Source organism: Prinia subflava, chromosome Z (assembly GCF_021018805.1).
Source record: "Prinia subflava isolate CZ2003 ecotype Zambia chromosome Z, Cam_Psub_1.2, whole genome shotgun sequence".
Taxonomy (NCBI): domain Eukaryota; kingdom Metazoa; phylum Chordata; class Aves; order Passeriformes; family Cisticolidae; genus Prinia; species Prinia subflava.
The window spans coordinates 11,613,812-11,634,619 of record NC_086283.1 but is presented as its reverse complement, the minus strand read 5'-3'; the positions used below and the strand labels follow the sequence as shown (position 1 = coordinate 11,634,619).

The 20,808-nt window shown below is 41.4% G+C and overlaps 1 protein-coding gene across 3 annotated transcripts in view; it reads right to left on the bottom strand.

The window, feature by feature from the left end:
• The window catches only part of UNC5C (unc-5 netrin receptor C), a 257,297-nt gene that overhangs the window by 33,975 nt on the left and 202,514 nt on the right, over window positions 1–20,808 (bottom strand). For 2 of the 3 annotated variants that reach the window (XM_063422936.1, XM_063422939.1), the window contains exons 5-8: window positions 17,566–17,746; window positions 15,329–15,496; window positions 13,970–14,134; window positions 227–283 (exon numbers count right to left, since the gene is read on the bottom strand). In XM_063422936.1, the coding sequence (XP_063279006.1) occupies window positions 227–283; window positions 13,970–14,134; window positions 15,329–15,496; window positions 17,566–17,746 (571 nt within the window). The remainder of the gene's footprint in view (window positions 1–226; window positions 284–13,969; window positions 14,135–15,328; window positions 15,497–17,565; window positions 17,747–20,808) is intronic. The other variant, XM_063422938.1, reaches the window with a different exon arrangement.

Here is a 20,808-nt window from a genome sequence, read left to right as displayed (position 1 = left end):
CTCCAAGGCAGCATCTTCTCCCATTTCCCTCCTGCAGAAGGGCTCTTCAAATCCTGTGTCTGCTGCAAAGCACTGTATCTGTTGTCAAGCAAGCAGAATGTCACTTACCCTGCTGAATAGGTCCCTATTTTGCCTAGTCACACTGAGCTTGCCTAACAGGAAAGCCTGACCCAAGGAACAGCATCAAATTAGCATCCAGGAACATAAAATCAAACATTAAACTTACAAGAAAATCCATATTCATTCTGGGTTCTCTGTTCAGTTGAAATAGGATAAATGAAACCTTAAAAAGAAAGAAATTAAACAAAAATGGGAACAAAATCAAATGAGGAGAATAAAAAAAAAATGAAGCATGAAAAATAGTTTAATTAAAAAAAAGGAAAAGAAGGAAAAGAAACTGATGGCACTTTAAAATTCTGATACAGCACAGAATTATGATTTTGCATCCCTTGTCTCCTCCAGAGCCTTACTAAGAATTAATAAGCAGGCAGATTGAATTTCTAAGCCAAAATCGGTCTCGAGTCACTAACTTTGGAGTGCTTAAAGTCTTTCTTTTATTGAGCATAAACTGTAATGGATCTAATTTATTTCAGACATCTAGGGTCATTAGCATATGGAAAGTCTTTTTATCCTTATCCCTGCCATATGCTTTAATTCCCAGGACATGTTTGGTGAGGCTCTAAACAGTTTTTATATTTAATTATAATAGCTTGCTGTTGATCTAATAGAGTTAAAGGAGACTTGTTGTCACTGGTCAGAGGTTAAATACTGATTCGTGGAGCCATCTATGCACAAAGCCCTCTCTCTGTATTTCCTTGGAATTATTTTATCCTGTCCTTAATACATGTTCAATAGGAATTCCTTAGGGAGTAAAGAATTTGTCAGCAAACAGTAAACTGAGTGGTTTCTCTTTGAAATCATTACAAAATCAATAAGGCCCCTGGGGTCAGAACATTATTTATTTGAAATCTTTGCAAGCACCATATATCGACAAAATCATAACATAAATTATAGCTTTATTTTGGGATGGAGAAAGAAGAGATGCCATCTCTTTTGTCTTTTCCTGCTGCAGTCCCCACAGAACAGCACACTGGAGCTGCTTAGTTCACACATGAATCCTGTGAACTCCCTAAGCATCTCCCATGTGGCAAATGAGTGAAGTGCTCCAAGTAGTCCCGTCCTGCTGGAAAGGTAAATGACAAATCCCGGCTAAGCAGGGGTGTCGCTGTCTGGGGTGGGAATAGAGTCAGTGTAAGAAAGAAGGTATCTCTCCTCCACCACCTTCCCTTAAGTCCTCTTGAAGGGAATTTCACCCCCTCCCCTTTGATCACACTGCAAGGAGCTCACACAGGTGGGGACTCCCTGCAGGTGAGACAGAACTGGAAAATGCCCTCCTGGTGTGTGTGTAATGCACAGGACCACATTACAGGCAGACCAGAGTAATAATCCCCAGCTCCCAGAATCACTGAGCTTGGGTGCTCAGCATCTGTTGTGCTCTACAAATATCTTGCTGCTTGGCTGGATTTTTTGTTAATGAAGACACAGTCTATCCCAATCACAGGCATAGACATACCTCCTTCCAAAATTTCCAGACATTAACCATTGCATAAATTCTACCTTACCTGAAATACCAGAGCAAAATCAGCTGGTTTTTGATGATTTTTTTTCTTCTGGGACATCATGGCACAAACTATACTGCCTCTAATCTTTGTTCAAAGCTTTACTTCACAGCAAGGATTCCAGCCATACCAGTGTTTCAAGAAGTATTATGTTCTCATATTAATTTCCCTGGCTCTTTGAGGCAAGTTCAACTCTATGTACTCTCAACATGCCTACTCAATCTTTTGTTAATAACTGCCTTCTCTTTCTGCTGGTGTACCTGAGGTATTGGCCATGAAAAGTCTGGTGAGAAACTTCTGAGGGCTTGAGTGAATGCTCAGCAAGTCTGGGCATGAATTTACAGTACCTTTGTACTGTAAATTTTCCAGTACCCAATTACTCCCCAGATAAGTGCTGAGGCTCATAATTTGGTAAACGTAAATTTCAGCTAAAGCCTTAAGCCCAGTATTTCCTTTGGCAAGATGTCTCTGGAGAGACCAAGAGGCAGGCAGAAGGAACTTAAAGGCCCAGGGATAAAGTGGAGTTTAGGCTGGATGCATCTCTGAATGATTTTTTTGCCTTGTACTAAAATCCACTGGGAAAGCTGAGGATGTCTCCTTGCACTTCATGTGCCCCACCAGGTTCTCAAGGGAGGTGGGATGGAGCAGCCCACGTCCCCTGGCTCTGCATCACCCATGGAGCTTGAGCTCACCTGTGCAGAGCTGAAGAGGCTATTCCTCTCTCCTCACATTGCATCTGAGGTGGTCAGTTTTGTGTTCAAGGTTGTGCATCACTCCTGCCATGTCTGAAGGGATCCAGGAACTCAACAGGCACAAAAGATGGCACCACCTGGATTAGCTGTCATGTTACTGAAAGCATTCTTTCCTCACAGGAAAATGGAAATCCAGATTCAAGCTTTTTCAGCAAAGTAAACAAGTATGATCCTCAAATATTCTAAAAGAAACATACCTCACTGCAGCCTCTCCACAGACCGTTAGTCACAAATACATATCTGTGGCTTACCAGTTTCTACAGGTTCTCTTACTGCTAACTATGGACAGCACTCCTGGAGCCACATAAGAGTGATGCCAATTTCCTCCACAGAAATGTTTTGGGCACCCATTCAAAGATACATCTATTGAAACAGGAGGAAGAGGCAAGGATACTACAGGATGCTTCTGCCATTTGGGCAGGACATTTTACAGCAAAATTAGTTTTGACCATGCCTTTGTCACTCCTCCAAAGGGGAGTGGGCATTGAAGGGGCAAGGAGAAGGCCTGCAGCCATGCACTGGTGATGGGTAAGAGGCATGCTTACTGCCACAATCCCAGCACAAGAGAATGGGGTTTTCTGTAGGAAGCTGGCTGTCACACTGGTCCTTCTGACTATGCCTTCAAACAATGAAAAAAGGACATTTTCATCAGATAATGACACAAACCTGCCGGGATTAGTAACTGAAATAATGAAGAATGTCTTCCTTCTTCTCTTCAAAGTAACTGCAGTGAAGAGAGATCTTTTGTGTGTCTTTTTTCTTCTTCTTCCTTGTATGAACAGCACTGCTTGGCAAATACCTAAGGGACTTCTACCAGGGTGATGAACATTTTTAATGAGTGTGAATTTAGAAAGGTGCTGGAGGGTTTGACTCTAGGAAGGCTGCTGACTCAGAACAGCTGGTTTCACAGTGAGCTACTTTGAGAAAAGTAATTTAAGCTTCTTCCTACAGTTGGGAAATACATATTTTCAAGATCGCTTCTGCTATTTTGTTGTATAACTTACTGTTGAATGAATAAAGTAGAATAATCACACTTTATGCTTGCATAGTGCCTGCTGTTTGAGGTTCCCAAAGGCTTATCAAAATGGGTGTTTGTTTCCCTCATTGTACAAGTACCTCACCCTATGTCAAACCTGGAAAATCAGTGGGAGGCTCAGGTTAATGCACAGAAATTGAACCACTGTAATTGCATGGTAAAGGCATTCAATAAAAAGCCTTTAGTTAAGTTAATGTTTCTCCATGTATTCTACTTTAGAGTCCAATCTAGCTTTGTAAATATGTTTTTTGTCCCTATGGAAGCGTTTCTATCAAGTGTCAAAAGTGGGGGGTTTTTTAACGAAATTAATTACACTGGCACAAATCCTTTGTACAAATGCAGATGTATCATTTAAAAGGTGCTTTAAGTTGACATTGCCTATTTTGTTTCTAGAAAGCATGAGAAGAGCTATTTAATCACCTTTATAATGATGCAACACACTGAGAAAAGTGAAGAAGGGTGAATATGTCAATTGTACTTGAAAAATTAACCAATCCAATGTTAACATATAGAAAAGACTACAGCAGGCTTTTTATCAATTTACTTTAACTCAATTTAAGCATCAGTCACGCTTGGCACTGATTTGGGAAACCGCGACCATTTAACTGAATAGATTGTGAAGCTCATTTAACTAGTTTGGTGCAGTTTGTGAAGGCAGATGATCCTCAAACATTGGAAGTCTAGCCTGAGCATTCTGGTCCCACATGCCTTGTTTTGGCCTTCTGGGAACACGTTTGTGCCAGAGGCCCCAGGAGACAGAGCAGCTGCTCTGCATCGCTGAAGGGCCCTCAGCATATCTCCAAGTGACTGTCACCAAAGAGTCACCAAAATGACTGTTCTAAGCTCCTCTTCTTCCACCGGGAAAGAATTTACTCCTCAGCATAATCATGGGCATTTAAACACACACGGTGCTCAGCCTGGGAACTCAGGGTCATGACCATGGGCATTCTGAAATCCTGTGTTTGATTTTACCTATAAAGCCATGGCAATATACTGCCTTGGCCTATGAACTGGCATATTTTAAAGAGAATTTTTATCCCTGTGTTATAAAACTCTAGGTCACAGTTTCATGCAGAGGGAGCTTTGTAACTGGCTCCCCACTTTTTGGTCCATAATTGGTTTTGCTAGCATTCTAGTCATGCTGGATTTGTATTAATGAATATCAATTTTAGAGTGAATTGATCAGATTATGAAAATATTTTACTCTGCTGCTTGTAGAAATGAAAATATCTACATAAGAGAGAAAGAAAAATACCCAGGTTCCAGTTTGTGTTTTTCTTGCCTATTTTCCCTCTTTCTAGCAACTACATAGCTGAGACAGATGAAGTAGCTGAAGATGATCTTTCTGGCCACTTATTTACTAGGGCTTATACAGTTTGGTTCGCATTTACAAAAATATTTACAATTAAACTGCAAAGAAATAGATTTATCACATTAGCAGCTGAGGTCACAGTTAATGATATATAATTTGAGACTCTATCAAGATCAGTGAGAACTGGAGAGCTGCACTTTCATTTAATAAAGTGAGGATTGCATAAAACACACCATAACTGCTAGTTTCTTCAATGAATCATACTTTAATCTGGCACCACTTACTTCTAATCTATAAGCTGTCTTTACTCGCTCTGTAGCAGCAAAAAGAGCTGAGGTCAAGTAATTCCATGGCCTTTCTGAAAGCCTAGCCACATGACATGCCTCAAGAACATCCTGTTGCAAAGAACTCAACAGGTTGAGCATAACATATTATAATAGCACTTTTGCCCCCTTTGGCTCCAAAATCAGTGACCTCAAATCACCTCTGAGAAAACAAGACTGCATGCTTTCAACTGCTGCCTTCCTTTCTCAGGAAACAGATAAACAGAGACTGATTCCTACATGCAGATGCTTAACATTTGAAGGAAGCAGTTCATGGATGATTTAAAGTAGGTGTGTGGTATATAAAATGTGGCATGGGTTTACTGAAAAAAACTCGGTAAACTTTTTTTTTTTTTGCTGTGATATATACACATCAGATGAATTCCAGTGTCTGGTAACTCAAAGCCAGCAAGCTGGTAATTATTTTTCATACCAGACTCAAACAATATGCACCCAATTGCTTCTGTTCTTAATTCCCAAGATGAGGTCTTCTTTCAGTATTAAGTCATATTACCCTCCTCATTGGGCCAGCTCCAGTAGCTTGGAATTTAATTTAAAATCTTTGGGTTTTGCTAGAATTTTCTATAATGAGTCTCAGTCTCAGAAAATATCCTGGAAAGTTTGAATAAAATTGGTTTAAGAACCGTAGTAACTTTTTTCTTGTTGTTAATTTCTAGTTCAAAGGGTCTCAATGAGTAAAAAAATCCTCAACCCCCCAACTATATATGATTGTTTCCAAATTCCAAGTTCTAGAAATTCAGCCTATCTCCCTTTCCCTGTAAAATGCCATTCTCAATTCCATGTCAGCCCAATTTCAGGTTTTTTTGCACTCATGGGAAGAGATATTAATCAATATTCTGAATTCCATTATACAGAGAGGGTTTTGAGACAAAGAAGGAAAAAAAGTTATATGTCCCTGCAGTGTTTGCAGTGCTGTGGCTGTGACCTTGCATTACCAGTCCTGTTTCCTTTTATCTTACCTCATTCACCATCATTCCTACAGCTATCACCAGCTTGCTTGAGTTTCTTCACTATTTTAAAGGAAATTCTAGATGATCAGTACAGTGTACAAAGGCTCAAAGCTTTCAAAAAAGACTTTCAAGGGCTTTAATTAATATTTGCAATGTACCTGATATTAATTCAGGTACATTGCAAAGCTTTTGGCTTTCATCTACATCCATCTAGGTTTCCATCTATGATGGCTCAACAGTCATGTACTCCCAGTTTACAGTAAAGATTTTTGCATATTTAATTTGACATTCAGGAGTTTTAAACTGCTTTGTGCAAGTTCTACTGTACAGAGGCTGCATGTTTCCAGTATTTTCTTTTCTACAAGGGGCAGAGTTAATGGTACAAGAGTAATCTTAGAGTAAACCCCATATTCTGACTGTTTAGTGTCAAGGCTTCATGCCCAGTTAACATGTTGCTAATGAGATTGGAAGAGTATTAACAGTAAAATTTGAACTCTACTTGCTGTTAATTGTTTCTCTCCCTTGTTAATTGGCAGGAAATGTATCACAAAACCAAGAAGACATGGTTAAAAATTTAAACAAACAAACAGGCAAACCAACCAACCAACCAGCAACAATGTCCCTGGCAAAGCACAAATCTTTCAGACAGAATGTGCGCAGCTCTTCCTACATTTTCTATTCTAAAGAAAGACCTTCATGTCTGTAGTAATGATGCTGAAGGTCAGATATGATATCAGGCATCCCAGAGATAATGCACAGCAATTTATTTTCCTTCTGAAGGACTAATTATTGGCATATTCAGGGTGGGCTAATAAACAGGGAGCTTGAGGTTTTGTGACTGATTATTTACATGGGTATTATCTCAGATCTTTCCTGAGTGGGTGAGTTAAATGGGGACACTCTCTTGTTCTCTCCTTGAACAGGAATTCATGATATTCTATAATTAAGACTGCAATTATGTTTTCATTTTAAATTAGATCCTGACATTTTGTTAACATTGATAGAAAGGTCTTGCCTGAGTTTAAACATGCATGACATCTATATGGGAATAAGGGAAGATGGAAGAGAAGGATAACTTAAAATTTGATGTGGATTAGAACACCCAGGTTTGACTTTATGCAGACTTCTACAGTTAAGGACTTTGACCTTTTGGTTAAATCTCATGTCTTTAGTAGGACCTCAGCACTGTGTTCATTATGCTTGTTTGACAGCAAATGTAAACACATGCCTTGCATTGCAATTTGCTAGATGTGTATTTGCAAATTCTACTCTTGCAATGACTGAAAGCTAGATAGACTTCCTGGGGTTCACTTTGCTGTGGGACAAGTGGGACAAGAGTGCTGAAATTAGGACAAAGGACACCACTGGAGAGAGGATACATGGCAGACAGCTAGATGAAGGAAGGGACAATTAGAAGAGAATCTAGGAGAGGTGTCGGAGTCCATGTTTCCATGGATCCTCCACAGAGAGTGAAAAGTACAGAGATAGAATTAAAACATTTAGAAAAATTAGAATATATAAAAGCTTTAGATACATAAAAGTAGAAATCTAACCCTGAGCCTTAAGCTTTACATGCCCTAAGTCCTAGTTCAGTGTAGAAGGACACAGCTTCAGGCTTAGTGATAGAGTATAGACATAACAAAAATAGAGTAGGGTACTGTTTATAATTTTTAGTATGAATTTTATGTACAACAAGGTAGAACCTTATGCTAGTAAGATAGAGTTTTACGTTAATAGATATGTTATGTGCGTAGGTTTTGATAATGTTTTTCGTAGTTTTTACGAACTTTAAAATTGTACTTAGATTGGTTAGTGTGTAGATAAAAAATATGAATATGCATTTTGCAATTTGGGATAAAAAGCCTCTGTGTCAGTTGATCAGCGGATTGGAGGGATTGGAGGGATTGATTGATCAATCCGATCTATCGATCCAACCTCCACCTCCTGCAGCCTGAGGAAGGAGCCTTGCCAGGGAGCCAAATGCTAACTTGTATTGCCCAGTTTATAACCTCAAAAATCCAAGAGACTACAGAATCAGCTGATCGGCTGAATGTCTGTTTCCCAAATTCTAGAAACTTCCTTCCCCAACATGAGTTTTCATCTAAGCATACTGCAAATAATTTTGTTAGTCCAGATTTAGAGAAAGAGAGCACTGAGTTTTACTTCTGATTGTTTCACTTACTCCTCGCTGAGCCTTCAGGTGCTCATGTAACTTTGCCCTGCCTGACACCCTGACAGGAAAGCAAAAATCATGAAATATATCTGCCTTTGTATATGATAAGGATAATATAAATGTACATTATTGTCTCTGTATGGGGTGGTTTTCTTCTACAATTAAATCGATATATCAGTTGGACTTCTTAAGATTTGAATTCTTCTTTCATCTATCTTAGTAACTTTTGAGTTTTTTTAATGTCTAGAGGAAGAGGAAAGAATAAAAGAAAACCTAAAAGAAGAATGAAAAGTATAGATGGACAGGGTTGTCTTTTTTCTCCTCTCTGCATGGCTATAATATTTTTTTAATTAGTGCAGATTTTTGAAAACAGCCTGGAGATCTTACAGCACTTGCTTTCTTTAAAAATAATGTGGAGGTGGCTCTTTCTGAACTGACTGGGGTTAAGACAGGGATTTCAGTGCCCAGGGTGTGGCTCTGCACTTCTGCTTTCCCCTGACACTTTTATCTGCTTCAAGCAGTTGGTTTTCTAGGCAAGAGCTCTCAGTTACTCAGGGCCCATCAGAGCGTGGATGCTTCTCAGCTGGGGATTTTTCATGTCCCTACAATAAAATAGAGATGAGTCATAACTCTGAGATGTGTGCATAAACTCCCTTGGCTGCCATACCATTGCATAGTAGCTGGGTAGAAAATGGAATAACACATCCCTTTACTCATATCAAAACAATATTATGGAAAACTTCCTCTAGGAATAGATGAGATGCTTTCTTCAAATGAATGAACTCCCCCTGCTAGGCCAAAACAGGCCAGGTGGCTGTATCATCATGCTGACAGACTGAATGTATTAGAAGTTCTCGACCCACATGCTCTTAATGAAAGATTTTATTTCATTCCTCTGCACACACGGGCTTCTGTTGCAGTCTCCCTTGAGAGAGTTCTGCTTACCTTCTGGAGCCTGGAAAACATTCCCCTGCTCTTTGCACACTGATCTGCTCTGGTGGACCTGTGGTCCTCATCAACCTGCTCTGCCCTGTAATTCTTCCCTGAATGCCTGCTTTCAAATCAAGCCAAAAAGGGAAACAAATACTTATTCCATCAGAGTTTCTGACATGTTACATTAACCAGCCAGGAAATGTGCAGAATGTGTATGTTTTGGGAAGAAAGAGATGCTAGTATCGTGGTGACCTTGCTTTCTACTCAGGACCTGTGTATAAACAGAGACAAGATTGAAAAAGGGCACCATTTTGCCATTTCATGCAGGATAAACTGCATCTTTTTCACTTGCTTAGGCATTATCATTGCAGGAGGGAACCTTATGAACTTCATACTGCCTTTCAGACTAGGATTTCAGAGTACTCAGCAAATACAGGTTTGCTGTCCCCATATCACATCAATCCACTCTTGACTAGAAGGCAGTCTTTTCTAAGAAGGAATGGTATTACTGGTCTGGTAATAACATCTTCACCGCAGTATGGTTCCTTTTCTTCCAGCAGTGCATCTGCTATTTGCATTTCCAAGTAGTTAAGCTGCATGCAGGGAGAAGACCAGAGTGACCTGAGAGTTAGTCCAGAGTATTGTCTGTAGCAACAGGTGAAGGTATTTTGAATCTTTTTTTCCATTTTTTTAAATAACAGTAGTACATCTCAGTCTTTTCATGCTCAAGAAACAACGGTAAAGTTCATACTGGATCTGATGACCCTTGGCAATGATTCACAGGTGGCAGTTTTCTTTTTGTTCCTATTCAATGACAGATTTTTATTCCATATTGTGCGACTGTATAAAGTAAGCAATTTTACTTCACAGAGCAACAGTACTATTTGTGTAACTATATAGCCGATAGTTCTCAAGCAACAACTTGTGCTTCTGTATTATCTTGCTTGTTAGCTTTGTGTTTTGAAAAAGAAAAATTAAAGCACATCTTAGCCAGCCTTTTATGAAAAGCCACAATGGTTGACTTAAAGCCAAAAGTGAACAGAAAAAAGGGGCACTGGTTGTCTTCCTCTGACTGAGCTAGTGCCAACCCTGCACATCCCAGGCACGATTTCAGAAAAGCCTAAAAGACCAGCAGGCACCAAGCTCATACCCATGGACTTGCTGTACTTATTCATTCAGGACAGGGACTGTTGCAGTGTGTTTTATGATGTGAGACAATACAGATCTGAGCACTGTCACTTCAGATCCTTCCACAGAAAGGATGTACGTGACATGCTGTGAGCATGACAGCTGCGTGTCACAACTCAGGTAATAAGCCATCAACATAACCAAGCAGCACAGCTAACTCTCCTCATTGGTTGTCCACCTCTTCTTGACTATCAGCAGGATTTTACGCATAATGCAATGCAGAAGCATTTATTTTGTACCACACAAGCGATCTCGCACTCATTCCAGACTGAGTCCAGCAAAATACTTCCCCTGGTAGGTTGCTTTAAAAATGTTTGCGACCTAGTGAAGGGAACTACTTGTACTGAAGTTTGAGGCAGCAGGAGAGTGCTTTGCTTTCTAATTCCCTGCATAGAACACCCACCAAAGTCATTAGGTGATACGAGTGAAGGGCTAATTGCAGAGCTTCAGTTTAGAGCAATCCCCTGTGAGATGCAGTGCGTGCCTTTAAAAGTGTTGTTCCTTGCACTGAAGTATTTACCACAGTACTCATACATTAAATGGGAAATAATGCATCTATGGAGGCAATAATGCAACTAGCGTGGGTGGTAACCAGACAATTCTTCTTACACCTACAGCAGATTTTGTTCCAGAAGATTGTATTAATGCTATTATGGGAATTATGAAATTGTTATAATGGGAACTGCTAAACAATATTGTGTACTTGCAAACTTAAAATAGCAATGACTGCCCTAAATTTTCACTACATCTGTTTTTCCTCTTCAATTCAGCCTGCTGGCTCTCTGTGGGCTCTCTAGTTTAATGACTGTTCATCCCTTCATGTTAACAGAAAAACACTAACTACTGGATACGGGAGAGTATGTGTGTACCAGCAAGATGATTAGTCTGAATAAATGCAACAGCAGAGTTGCATGAGAAATGCCACAGTTAGTGGTAAGCACAAACTACAGCTTTGGGTGTAAAATACTGTAATTACAAGGGATGGAGAAAGCTCCACTGTTTTTATCCCCACAGAAATCGATAGTGGTGCAGACTTGTGCTCTTTGCTGGAGCAGGGGCCGCCTGATGAAAGAGCTTATTGATTTATCCAGCTGATGCTACTGAAGTGAATAATAGACTGGAAGAGAAAGGGCTTATAAATTAGACTCATCCAATCCAGCATTTTCCAAGATGTCTTTTACATGCAGCTATACAGAGTTATATATTTACTTATATTTATACTTTATTTATATTTATTAAGTGAGTTTTTTTCAGAGCAATAGGCTAGTGACTCCTGAGAAGTGGGTCTGCCTACTAATTCTTTGACTTCAACTACACCATGGTGTCAAACTTCAAGCTCTCACTAAAGACTGACAGCAAGGAGGAAGCACCAGGGCACCTAGGAACAGGATTTGACTATGGTGCAGGTAAGAAGCTGGCCAACAGATCTCCCAGAGGGCTGTGGCCACAGAGAAAATGTGGGTGAAGCTTCCTCCATGCCACATGTGCCATGCCAGACCCAGTGGCATGAAGCCACAGGAGAAGACTGTTGGGAATCTACAGGTGCCCAGGCTAGGAGAATCATGAGTTCCAGGCCAGACCCTCAGAGCCTCAAATAATATGGAAAGAAGCACACTGTTTTAGGAATGAAAGGAGTGCTGTGTGTCTTCCTGGCTCAGCAGGCAGATTTTCTATGAATCTAAATCCACATGGGCAAAAATGTAAGTGTTCAGATTGATTTTGCATAAACTGAGAAAGATAAATAAAGAAAAAGAGAGGGAAGGAGAGAGAGAGAGCGCAGCAGGCACACTGCCACAAAGTACAGCAAATCAATCTTCTCAGCAGTGACGGATCAGGGAGCAGGACTGGAAGTTTTACAGGTATATGAAACCCTGAGAGTATAAAGACACCATTAAAACACTGCCATTAAATTCCAACACTGAAGGATTATCATGGCCCCTGGAGCTAAGCAGGTCATTATGTGACTCCATATTTTTCATTACCATTTTTTATATACATGTATATGAAGTAGAATAGGATTCACAACAGTTTCACCTTTTCTCCTGCTGAAGACCTCTGCTTTATACTCGGCATCCACTTTCACAAATAAAATGCAATATACCATCAACAGATAAATGAGATCCCTACAGGGCTTTTATTCTGCTGTGCTATTATATCTACTTTTCCACAAGATTTCTGCTTAAATGGCTCTCTTTATGCACATACACAAAGATGACATACAGCTGTCTAAATATAATCTGATGGTGAAGAGCTCTTCTGCGTGGGGAAATGCATCTTTTCCTCCTAATTTGCCATAATGACTTATTAACACTGCTGGAACTAGGAGTGCATTAGCTTCCCTACAATAAAAGTCACCAAGGTGTTACATAGTAAGACATAGCTGATTTTTTCCCTATTCTTAGAAATGAAAAAGAGAGGAGTTCTGAATGTTACTTTTCCAATTTCACCTTAAAAACAAGTATTTTGAGGGATTACAGCTTTCTAGACCGTTGACATGGACTAATAGCTCTTAACATGATGGAAATGCTTGTGTGAGCCATATCAAGGAAGATATTTGTAAATCTGTGAAACCTCAAAGTAAATGGTCATGCTGTGCCATAGGGTAGGTCAGAGATCGCTATAAACACAGTAGCTATCCTATATAGCACTTAATCAAAGACCAGACAAATATATATGCTGGTAGTGTCATTTTCTGTCGTCATGAATATTTCAGTCAAAACCAACCTGCCTCAGAGAATAACAATTCTTTACTCCTTTTTTTATGATAGAACTCAAAGCATTTTATGATCTAGACACAGAGGTACTGGAGGGCCACAACTCTTGGACAACAGAGAGCTGATGCTTGACAAAGAACTACTGCAGAGAGACAGGATGAAGGAATAGGAAAGAACTGTATGCAAGGATTCTGGCTCGGATTATTGTACTAATGAAATGTGAAAGGGAGTTTTGATGCACCAGAAGACCAGAGAAGACCTCATTTCTGAGAAGGGATGGAGTGTAGAGCTGAGTTCATCAGTGTATATCAGAATTACACTTAAAACCTGCTTTTCTTTGGTTATCTCTCTATTAGTCAGAAAGGCAGGAGCACTGCGTGAATAGGCACAGGGGGAAGAGACTTCAGAGCTACAGCTTATCTCCATGAGGCTGCAGCATGCTGGCAGCCAGATAGGAAGTTTGCATCAGCACTGCATCAATGCAGTGTACCTCTTTCTACCACAAGTCACCCGAAATTCAGAAAGGAGAATAACTATTATAAATAGAAACACGTGCACTCACCATTCCTGACAGTGAGAAGCCAGAAGCCGATCTTCTTGGCCAAATTTGCTCTTGAAAATGCTGGCTTTGCTCTAAATGTTCTATTTTTCCATTTGCAGTGCTGTAAGAGCCACTGCCAAGGTTCACTGGACAGATGCTGAACCAATGCAGAGAGGAGGGCTGTTTGGTGGGGAGGGCAGGCAGTAGAAGGCTCTGTTATGACTCTTTCTAATTCTTCACTGTTTCATATTCCTCAGGCAAGAGGAGTGGAGTGTCCAGACTGGTTGAGAACCGGTCCCTAACTCATTTCTCCTACAAATGTTTCTGTGAATTTAGGCCATTGATGCTGATCTGCAGTTATTTCAGGGTTTGCCACACAGATCCCAGGTCCTGGAGAAAGCACTTACCCTGCATGCAGAGCCCATCCGTGCAGTTCTTGGACTGCAGCACCAGCCCCTCGCAGTCCTTCCCCCCGTTCTTGGGAGCTGGGGCTGTGCACTCTCTCCGGCGCCAGTGGGTGCACTCCGTGCCACAGGTGGACCACTTGCTCCAGGATGTCCACTTGCCATCCACTGAGACAAGGAGAGGACACAACTTGTTAGGGGCACACAAAAGCGAGACCAAGGCAATGCATCAGCACAAGCCAGCCTGCAACTCCCAGCCCTTCCTGGCAAGGCTGATGGATCATCAGCCTGCTCTTCTACTTCTGGCCTGCAAATGCACATTCAACCCCACATCTCCTTTCTCCCTGCCCTTGCTCCATTTCTGGTCTTTCCTCCCCTTTCTATAAACTTCTAACCAGTTTATCTGTGCTCAAAGTGTACAAGCAACAAGTCAGGATCTGTGATTTAATTTTGTGGCGGGGGGAGTGGCATTTTTTAACACAGACATTAGACCTGTCCACAAATTCTTCTTTAATAAGGAGATATTTAATGTTAAATGTTCTCTATTAAAAGAAATCTTTAGAGCCATCAATTTATTTCAGATGAACAGAACACGGAATGTGTTTAGCACCTTTCAAAATCCTGCAAATTATTTTCAAAAGCACTAAAATGAATAGCTGAAGAACAATACATGAAATTGTTCCAGGGACAGAGCTGGATTACCAAACTTCACATTCTGAAGATGGCCTTGCTGCCATCGATTTGAGTAGGTCAGTGGTAGGAGAGCACTGGACAGTGGGCCAAATGGCAGAATTTTATCACAGGGAAGTCACCAACTACATTGCACATCCTGAAACAATTTTGTACTTTTCAGAAGTTTACATTTAAATAGCTTCCATAAGTATGGATACACATCTCTTTCCAATAAAAAATGCCTTTGTATTTGACAGTTGTATATGTCAGGTAAACATCTGCCTCAAATTTAATATCCACAGCCCAGATGCTTTACTTGCTGAGACAGCTGGACTGAACAGACATTGCAAATATATTTACACCACAGTTGCTTTCGATCTTCAAATCCTAATTCTTTTCCAGAGTTTTCAACCTTTATCTTCTACATTTTGAGGCTCCTACTGTTCCCCAAATCCCCTGAATTGTAAGACCTGAGACCACAGTGCAAGCAGAGTGAGAAAGAAGGGCTAGAACCCGCACTGCTTGATATGATGTGCTCACTATTTTATCTACTTATGCACTACAATTGAGTATTAATTCCCCAAAATGTTGGATTTATTAATAATGAGACGAAAGCTTTTGCAGCTAACAGTGTTCTCCCGAAACGACTGATGACAGACAGAGTATTTATGTGTGCTGTGCATACTGAACCTGGACACAGAGTGGTGCAAGCTATTTTCTGGACGCTCTGGCCCTCGCAGAAGGCGCCGCCGTTGAGCGGGGCAGGGTTGGTGCAGGTCCTCGTGCGCTTCTGGAAGCCCCTCCCGCAGCGGCTGTTACACACGGACCACTCTGTCCAGGTGGACCAGCCTCCGTTCACTGCAGAGCGAGAGGAAAAGCGCATGGTCACACACGCAGCCCCGCCTGGGCAGCCCCAAGGCGCTCCTGGCTCTGCGTCGTGTGGCCTCCAACAGCGGCCACAAGAGATGGCACAAGAAACAACATTGAACAGGGACAAACCCCCATCTCCAACGCACCAAGTGTATGCCAGAAGTCTTTGTACAAGCTGAAGAAATGCTGATGCTGAATGAAAAACACCACGTGATGACTGTTAGGGTTGGCAGGTGACCTGCCTTGTCCTGAAAACCCACCTGTCCCAGCCTTAAGCACCTGAAGTGTGTATGACCAAAACCCCTGCAGGTTCAGAATGCTCTGGCAGCCAGAAGCCTGTGCACTGAAAGCTGCACCGTTTTGCAGAGGGAGATCACCTGCACTCCCACTCATGCTCAGATGGACCCACCACCTATGCATGCTGAGAGAGTCCCATGCTTTCATTAGATATTGAGACTCTTTTGCTTTCTTTCAAGAGGGTGACTTCAGGATTTCAGGACAACTTCCCTCACCTCTCTGTGGACATAGCTGGTGCATATACAAATGTCCCAGGACTTCCTTAAGCTGTTCAGAATGAGCTAACACTAAATGCATTTCTTGGACTTTGGGAAGATATTTATCTCTGGGAAGGTATTTATACTGACTCTCCTTTTCACCCACCACAGTTTGTGGGATAGATGGAGGGATGAAAAAGGAGTTGTGCTGCTCTACATAATAATATCATTGTCAGGTATGGGTAATGACATATTAACTGCTCAGATTCCCTAAACCCTAAACCCAAATGTTTGTGATATGATTAAACCCTTAAGCAGCTCTGGCAGCAAAACCTATAAAAATGTCTGCTCCCTACACATGTCTCTTGAATACACTTTTGAAGAAAATTCTGTATCTATATGGGGAAGGGTTGTAGTACGCCTACATCTTTATGTTTCTGCATTCATCTCAGTTACAAAACATGGTGCTCTTACATGGTCCATCCCTCAATATCAAAAGCACTGCTAATCAACTCAATTCAGTCAGTTTTCTATAAAAACTGAAGTAAAAAGCCCTCATTGTAACTTTGGAGAAGCAACTGCTCACAATTAAATCTAACTGCTACCCTGAATATGAAATGAATATTAGGGATAATCATAGGGATTTTTTCCTACTTGTCTATCCTATAATTAAGCTGATTGTAAGAAACACCAGTTCAGTCAGCTGGCACATAATCAGAGCAGGTTTTGTTCTGCTGGATACCCCCACCTGGAAAGCATTTGGGGAAGTAACTCTGCAGGGGCAAAGGCTTGGGCTGGTGAGGCAGAGCTGTAGCACAACACAGGCTGGAAGAGACCCTAGGAGGGAATCCCATCCTTTTCCAACCAAAGAAAGCCAGCCTCAGTCATATCAGGACTGTGGATACTGACACAGAATAATGCTATCCCATGCTTTATATTCCCCTGATGTTTAGTTTCAAGCTAGGCTGTATGCCTACGAATTGCAGTCCCAGAATGTTTTGCTTCTTTGCTCTTAATGTCAGGGTACGCTTTGGAAGTAGGCACCAAAAGTAAGCTTACTTAAAGAGACATAACAAGATGGTGGATCCTGTTAAGCTCTGACACTCTTACCAGTCACTGGAAGCACAAACTCTCCATCAGTTTCACTCTTATTTCTGAAAAGAGTCACTAAGAACATGAACTGTGTTGGTTGTAAGCCATGCCTTGGACACTCCTGCTGCAGGATGTGCCCTGGTGGCTCCTTGCTGTATGCAGCCAGTGTGTGTTACAGCAAGGGGAACAGCTGCCTTCTCTCCAATAAAGCAGTTTGTGTAGGGGGCTGTTCCTCCTTTAACACCATTGCCTGTCACCAATAAGACAAGCCATCAGACTTCTGAGGGATTTCAGCAGTGCCCCTGACTGCAGTCCCTGTGTGTGGCTGCAGTCATCAGGCAGCACAGGGAGCCCAGTCTGGGCACTGACTGCAGCCAGAGTTGCCCAGCAGTATTGTGCATCTCCTTTCTGCCCCACCTCCTGCTCTGAGTGAGTGTCCATCCATGTGCAAAAGTACAAGGCACCACCTACCATAGACTATCACAGTCGCTGTGGTGCTTTTCCTTTTGGCCACAATGTTTTTCGCAACACAGGTGTAATTGGCGGTGTCAGAAAGCCGGGCTTGCTTGATGATCAGGTTGTGATCAATGGTGATGTAAAAGTTCCGGTCCTCCACGGGATCAATCACCTCTTCATTCTTCAGCCACTCCACCTTGGGGTTTCAAAGGGGAGGTAGTGAGTCAGCACCAAGTCATACCAATATGGACAGACACAGTATCTGTGATTATGTTGCTCATCCCCGAAAACACTACTAGCCAAGGCATGTGACGAAGGACTCACCTGATGAATCTCCGACTGAAACAAAACACCAGGGCAGAAAAACAGGAGAACACTCCTCATGCCTACCCTTTCCTTCAAGTCCCCTTTTGTCCCACCCATCCAGACAACAGCTGTCTTGCCTTGCCTTGAAAACATCAATGCATTTTCAAAGGCTGCCAGGTACTGTACAAGGAAAAGGCGATCTGTGCTTTCAGAGTCGGAAGCAAGGCAAAAGGAAAGGGTGATACCTTAGGACCATATCTGCAAACAGAAAATTCTCCTACAACATCAGAAAGCCTAAATCAGCACAGATCTCACCCACTGTTTTCCATATCTTGCCTAACTAGGCAGTTAATAATGCCGTAACCTTGTAGGTACCGGTCTGGGTCTAAAACCATGAGGCTTTATACCAGAGTGGGTGGCACTAACAAATCACAAACCCCAATATTTTTAAGTACACTTGCACTCACATGCACATTTTCTGGCTTCAGTGAATGAGAATGAAACAAAATAGAGTCAGTTACCAAGGAAAAAGGAAATCACAAGGACATCAGTGCTTATTTTTCCTCCTTATTTGTGTAAGCTATATTTTACTTTAATAAAGCATGATTTCCTTGGTTGCACAGAAAAATATTTTCATATGAGATTTTTAATCTAGACAATATTCTCTTTATTGCCTTCCTAAGAAAACACCCTGTTATATCCCAGCTGACTGCTGTGAGCCACTCTAATATAATTTGGCTGCAAATCTAGTAGCTCATTTTCATTTGAACTGAGTACGCTGAAGGACAGGAATGAGGCCCTGGATGGATCAAAGCTGGGCCTTCACGTCACTGGATCACTTCAGCTTGTGCCTAGGATTTAATTAAAGGAAGAAAAACATAACTGCAATCAACCCACCAGACTTGTGAGGTGCTAGACGCCAAGTCCTTCTCTCACAGACCCCACTTTTCTAAAGACATTTGGGGAACTCCCCAAGCATTGACATACCCCAAATGCCACCTGAGACAGCTGTACAGACTGCCCCAAACCATGGTGAGAAAAAACAATGATTTCTCCTGCTGATCACTGTGGGATGTGGCAGCCCCACAGCTGTCGATACTGCTGAGCTTAAAGACAGTGGTGTAAGAAGGGCTCTGGAAATGGATTCGTGTGTCTGCAAGGAACACTGGAGGAAGAAAAAAACCAAAAACTGTAGAGGTTTTTTCTGTCACCATCACAATCATGTTTCAGCATGAAAGATACAAGCTCTTAGTCAATAATCTGTTATTCCTTGACAGAATGACTAAACTTGTTTTTCCCCCTTTCTTGAATCCTAATATAGGTATAATCAAGACTGACAGATTCCTGTTCAGTAAATGGCAATATTTATATCCTTCCTCATCTGCAGGCCGAGTCTGCATGAATTCTAGACTGAAAAACAAGCCATAAGCTTATCTCCATCAGTGGTATGCTGCCATTTAACTGCTGCCTCTCACACAAAAACAATGTATTTCTTTGGTTTTAATGTCAGTTTTTTTCTGGGATGGTTATGCCAGGGCTGTAAAGGATGCTACACACACTGCCAGAGCTGAGTACCTCCCTCTTTTGGATCTGTCTGTACTCCTCCTCTGCTTTGCACATTGAGGACACCGGGACATCAGTAAGGACAGGACTGCAGTCTACATGGTCTAAGGCGCACTTTAAAATATTTCTGGTATGTCCACCCAACAATATAGTCTAGCAGCCTTTGGCACACCCAAGGCTCCATGCCCAAGCACATGATTCTTTTTTCTACTACTCTGCAACATTTTCTCTCTCTGCAAAAATGCACATACATATTCAATCTGGGTCTCAAATGAGTAGACAAAATTAAAACTGTAAGCATTGAATTCCCTATCATCCCTGCAAAACCACCAAAGATAATATGAGAAGAGAAGCTGCCAATACAAAAAAAAATATCCCCAAACAAAACAGTTCTCTATAGTTCAGTATATTGCCTTTGGCTCTACACCAAATCTCTTAGGAAAAAGATCCTTTTTACCTAATGTCTCACAGAATTTGCTAACAGTAAAAGTTTGAAGAACAACAGGATAATCTTTTTTTTTTTTCTGCCAGTACATCAGTACTGTGTGTGCATGTCTCAATGCCATCTCTTTTACAAGGTATCTCTTTAATATATCTAATTCAGTCTTCTGGCATACAGGTTTTTATGGTGTCTGTTAATGTTGCAAACTCTAATGTCAAATCTGAAGGAAGGAACTGATGGATGATTTGACAAGCAGTGGGAGTCTCCTTTCACACGTATTTTAGCCATCAGTAGAGTAACACAGAAAAGAGAACATCCCTCTAGTGGCTGTGTTTTCTCCCTCAGTCCTTGTAGAAAAGGGGGCTAATTAAACACACTACAATATGTGAGACTGTTGTTGGTACTTATTGTCCTTTACTGTTGGGCCCATTTTTTATGGTGCAGGCGACTGAGGACTGCAGTGCTCAGCGCCTCCAAATTTCAGGTTTTGGTGGGTTTTTTTGAGGTAACCAGAGTAGGTGGGAGTAGGGTTGTTCTGTCACATAAGTATGAAGAGATCAGGTGTCAAATACAGAAGAGAAGCAAGCAGAATGAGCCAGTGTGATTTATGAGTGACAACTATGCAAACTGTTATCACAGAAGTTAAAAGCCACAATCTCTTTTGATGCCACGTCATTCCCCAAGGTGCAGCCCCCTTGCCTAAGTAGGCTGTTAATCCCGTCAGTGCAGAAATTTATTTAATTCTGAATTTAACTGAATTTAATTCTGCAGCCTGAATAGTGGTTACTGGCAGCTAAGGCACTGGACACTTCTGTGCCAGAGGTTTGTACACCTGCAGACAAGTGGACAGAGGAGCAGCAGGATATAAATAGGCACTTCTAAGTGCAAAAAAGCCTGACTTCAAGGTCATACCAAATCACATCCTCATGCCTCCATTTTCCATCTCT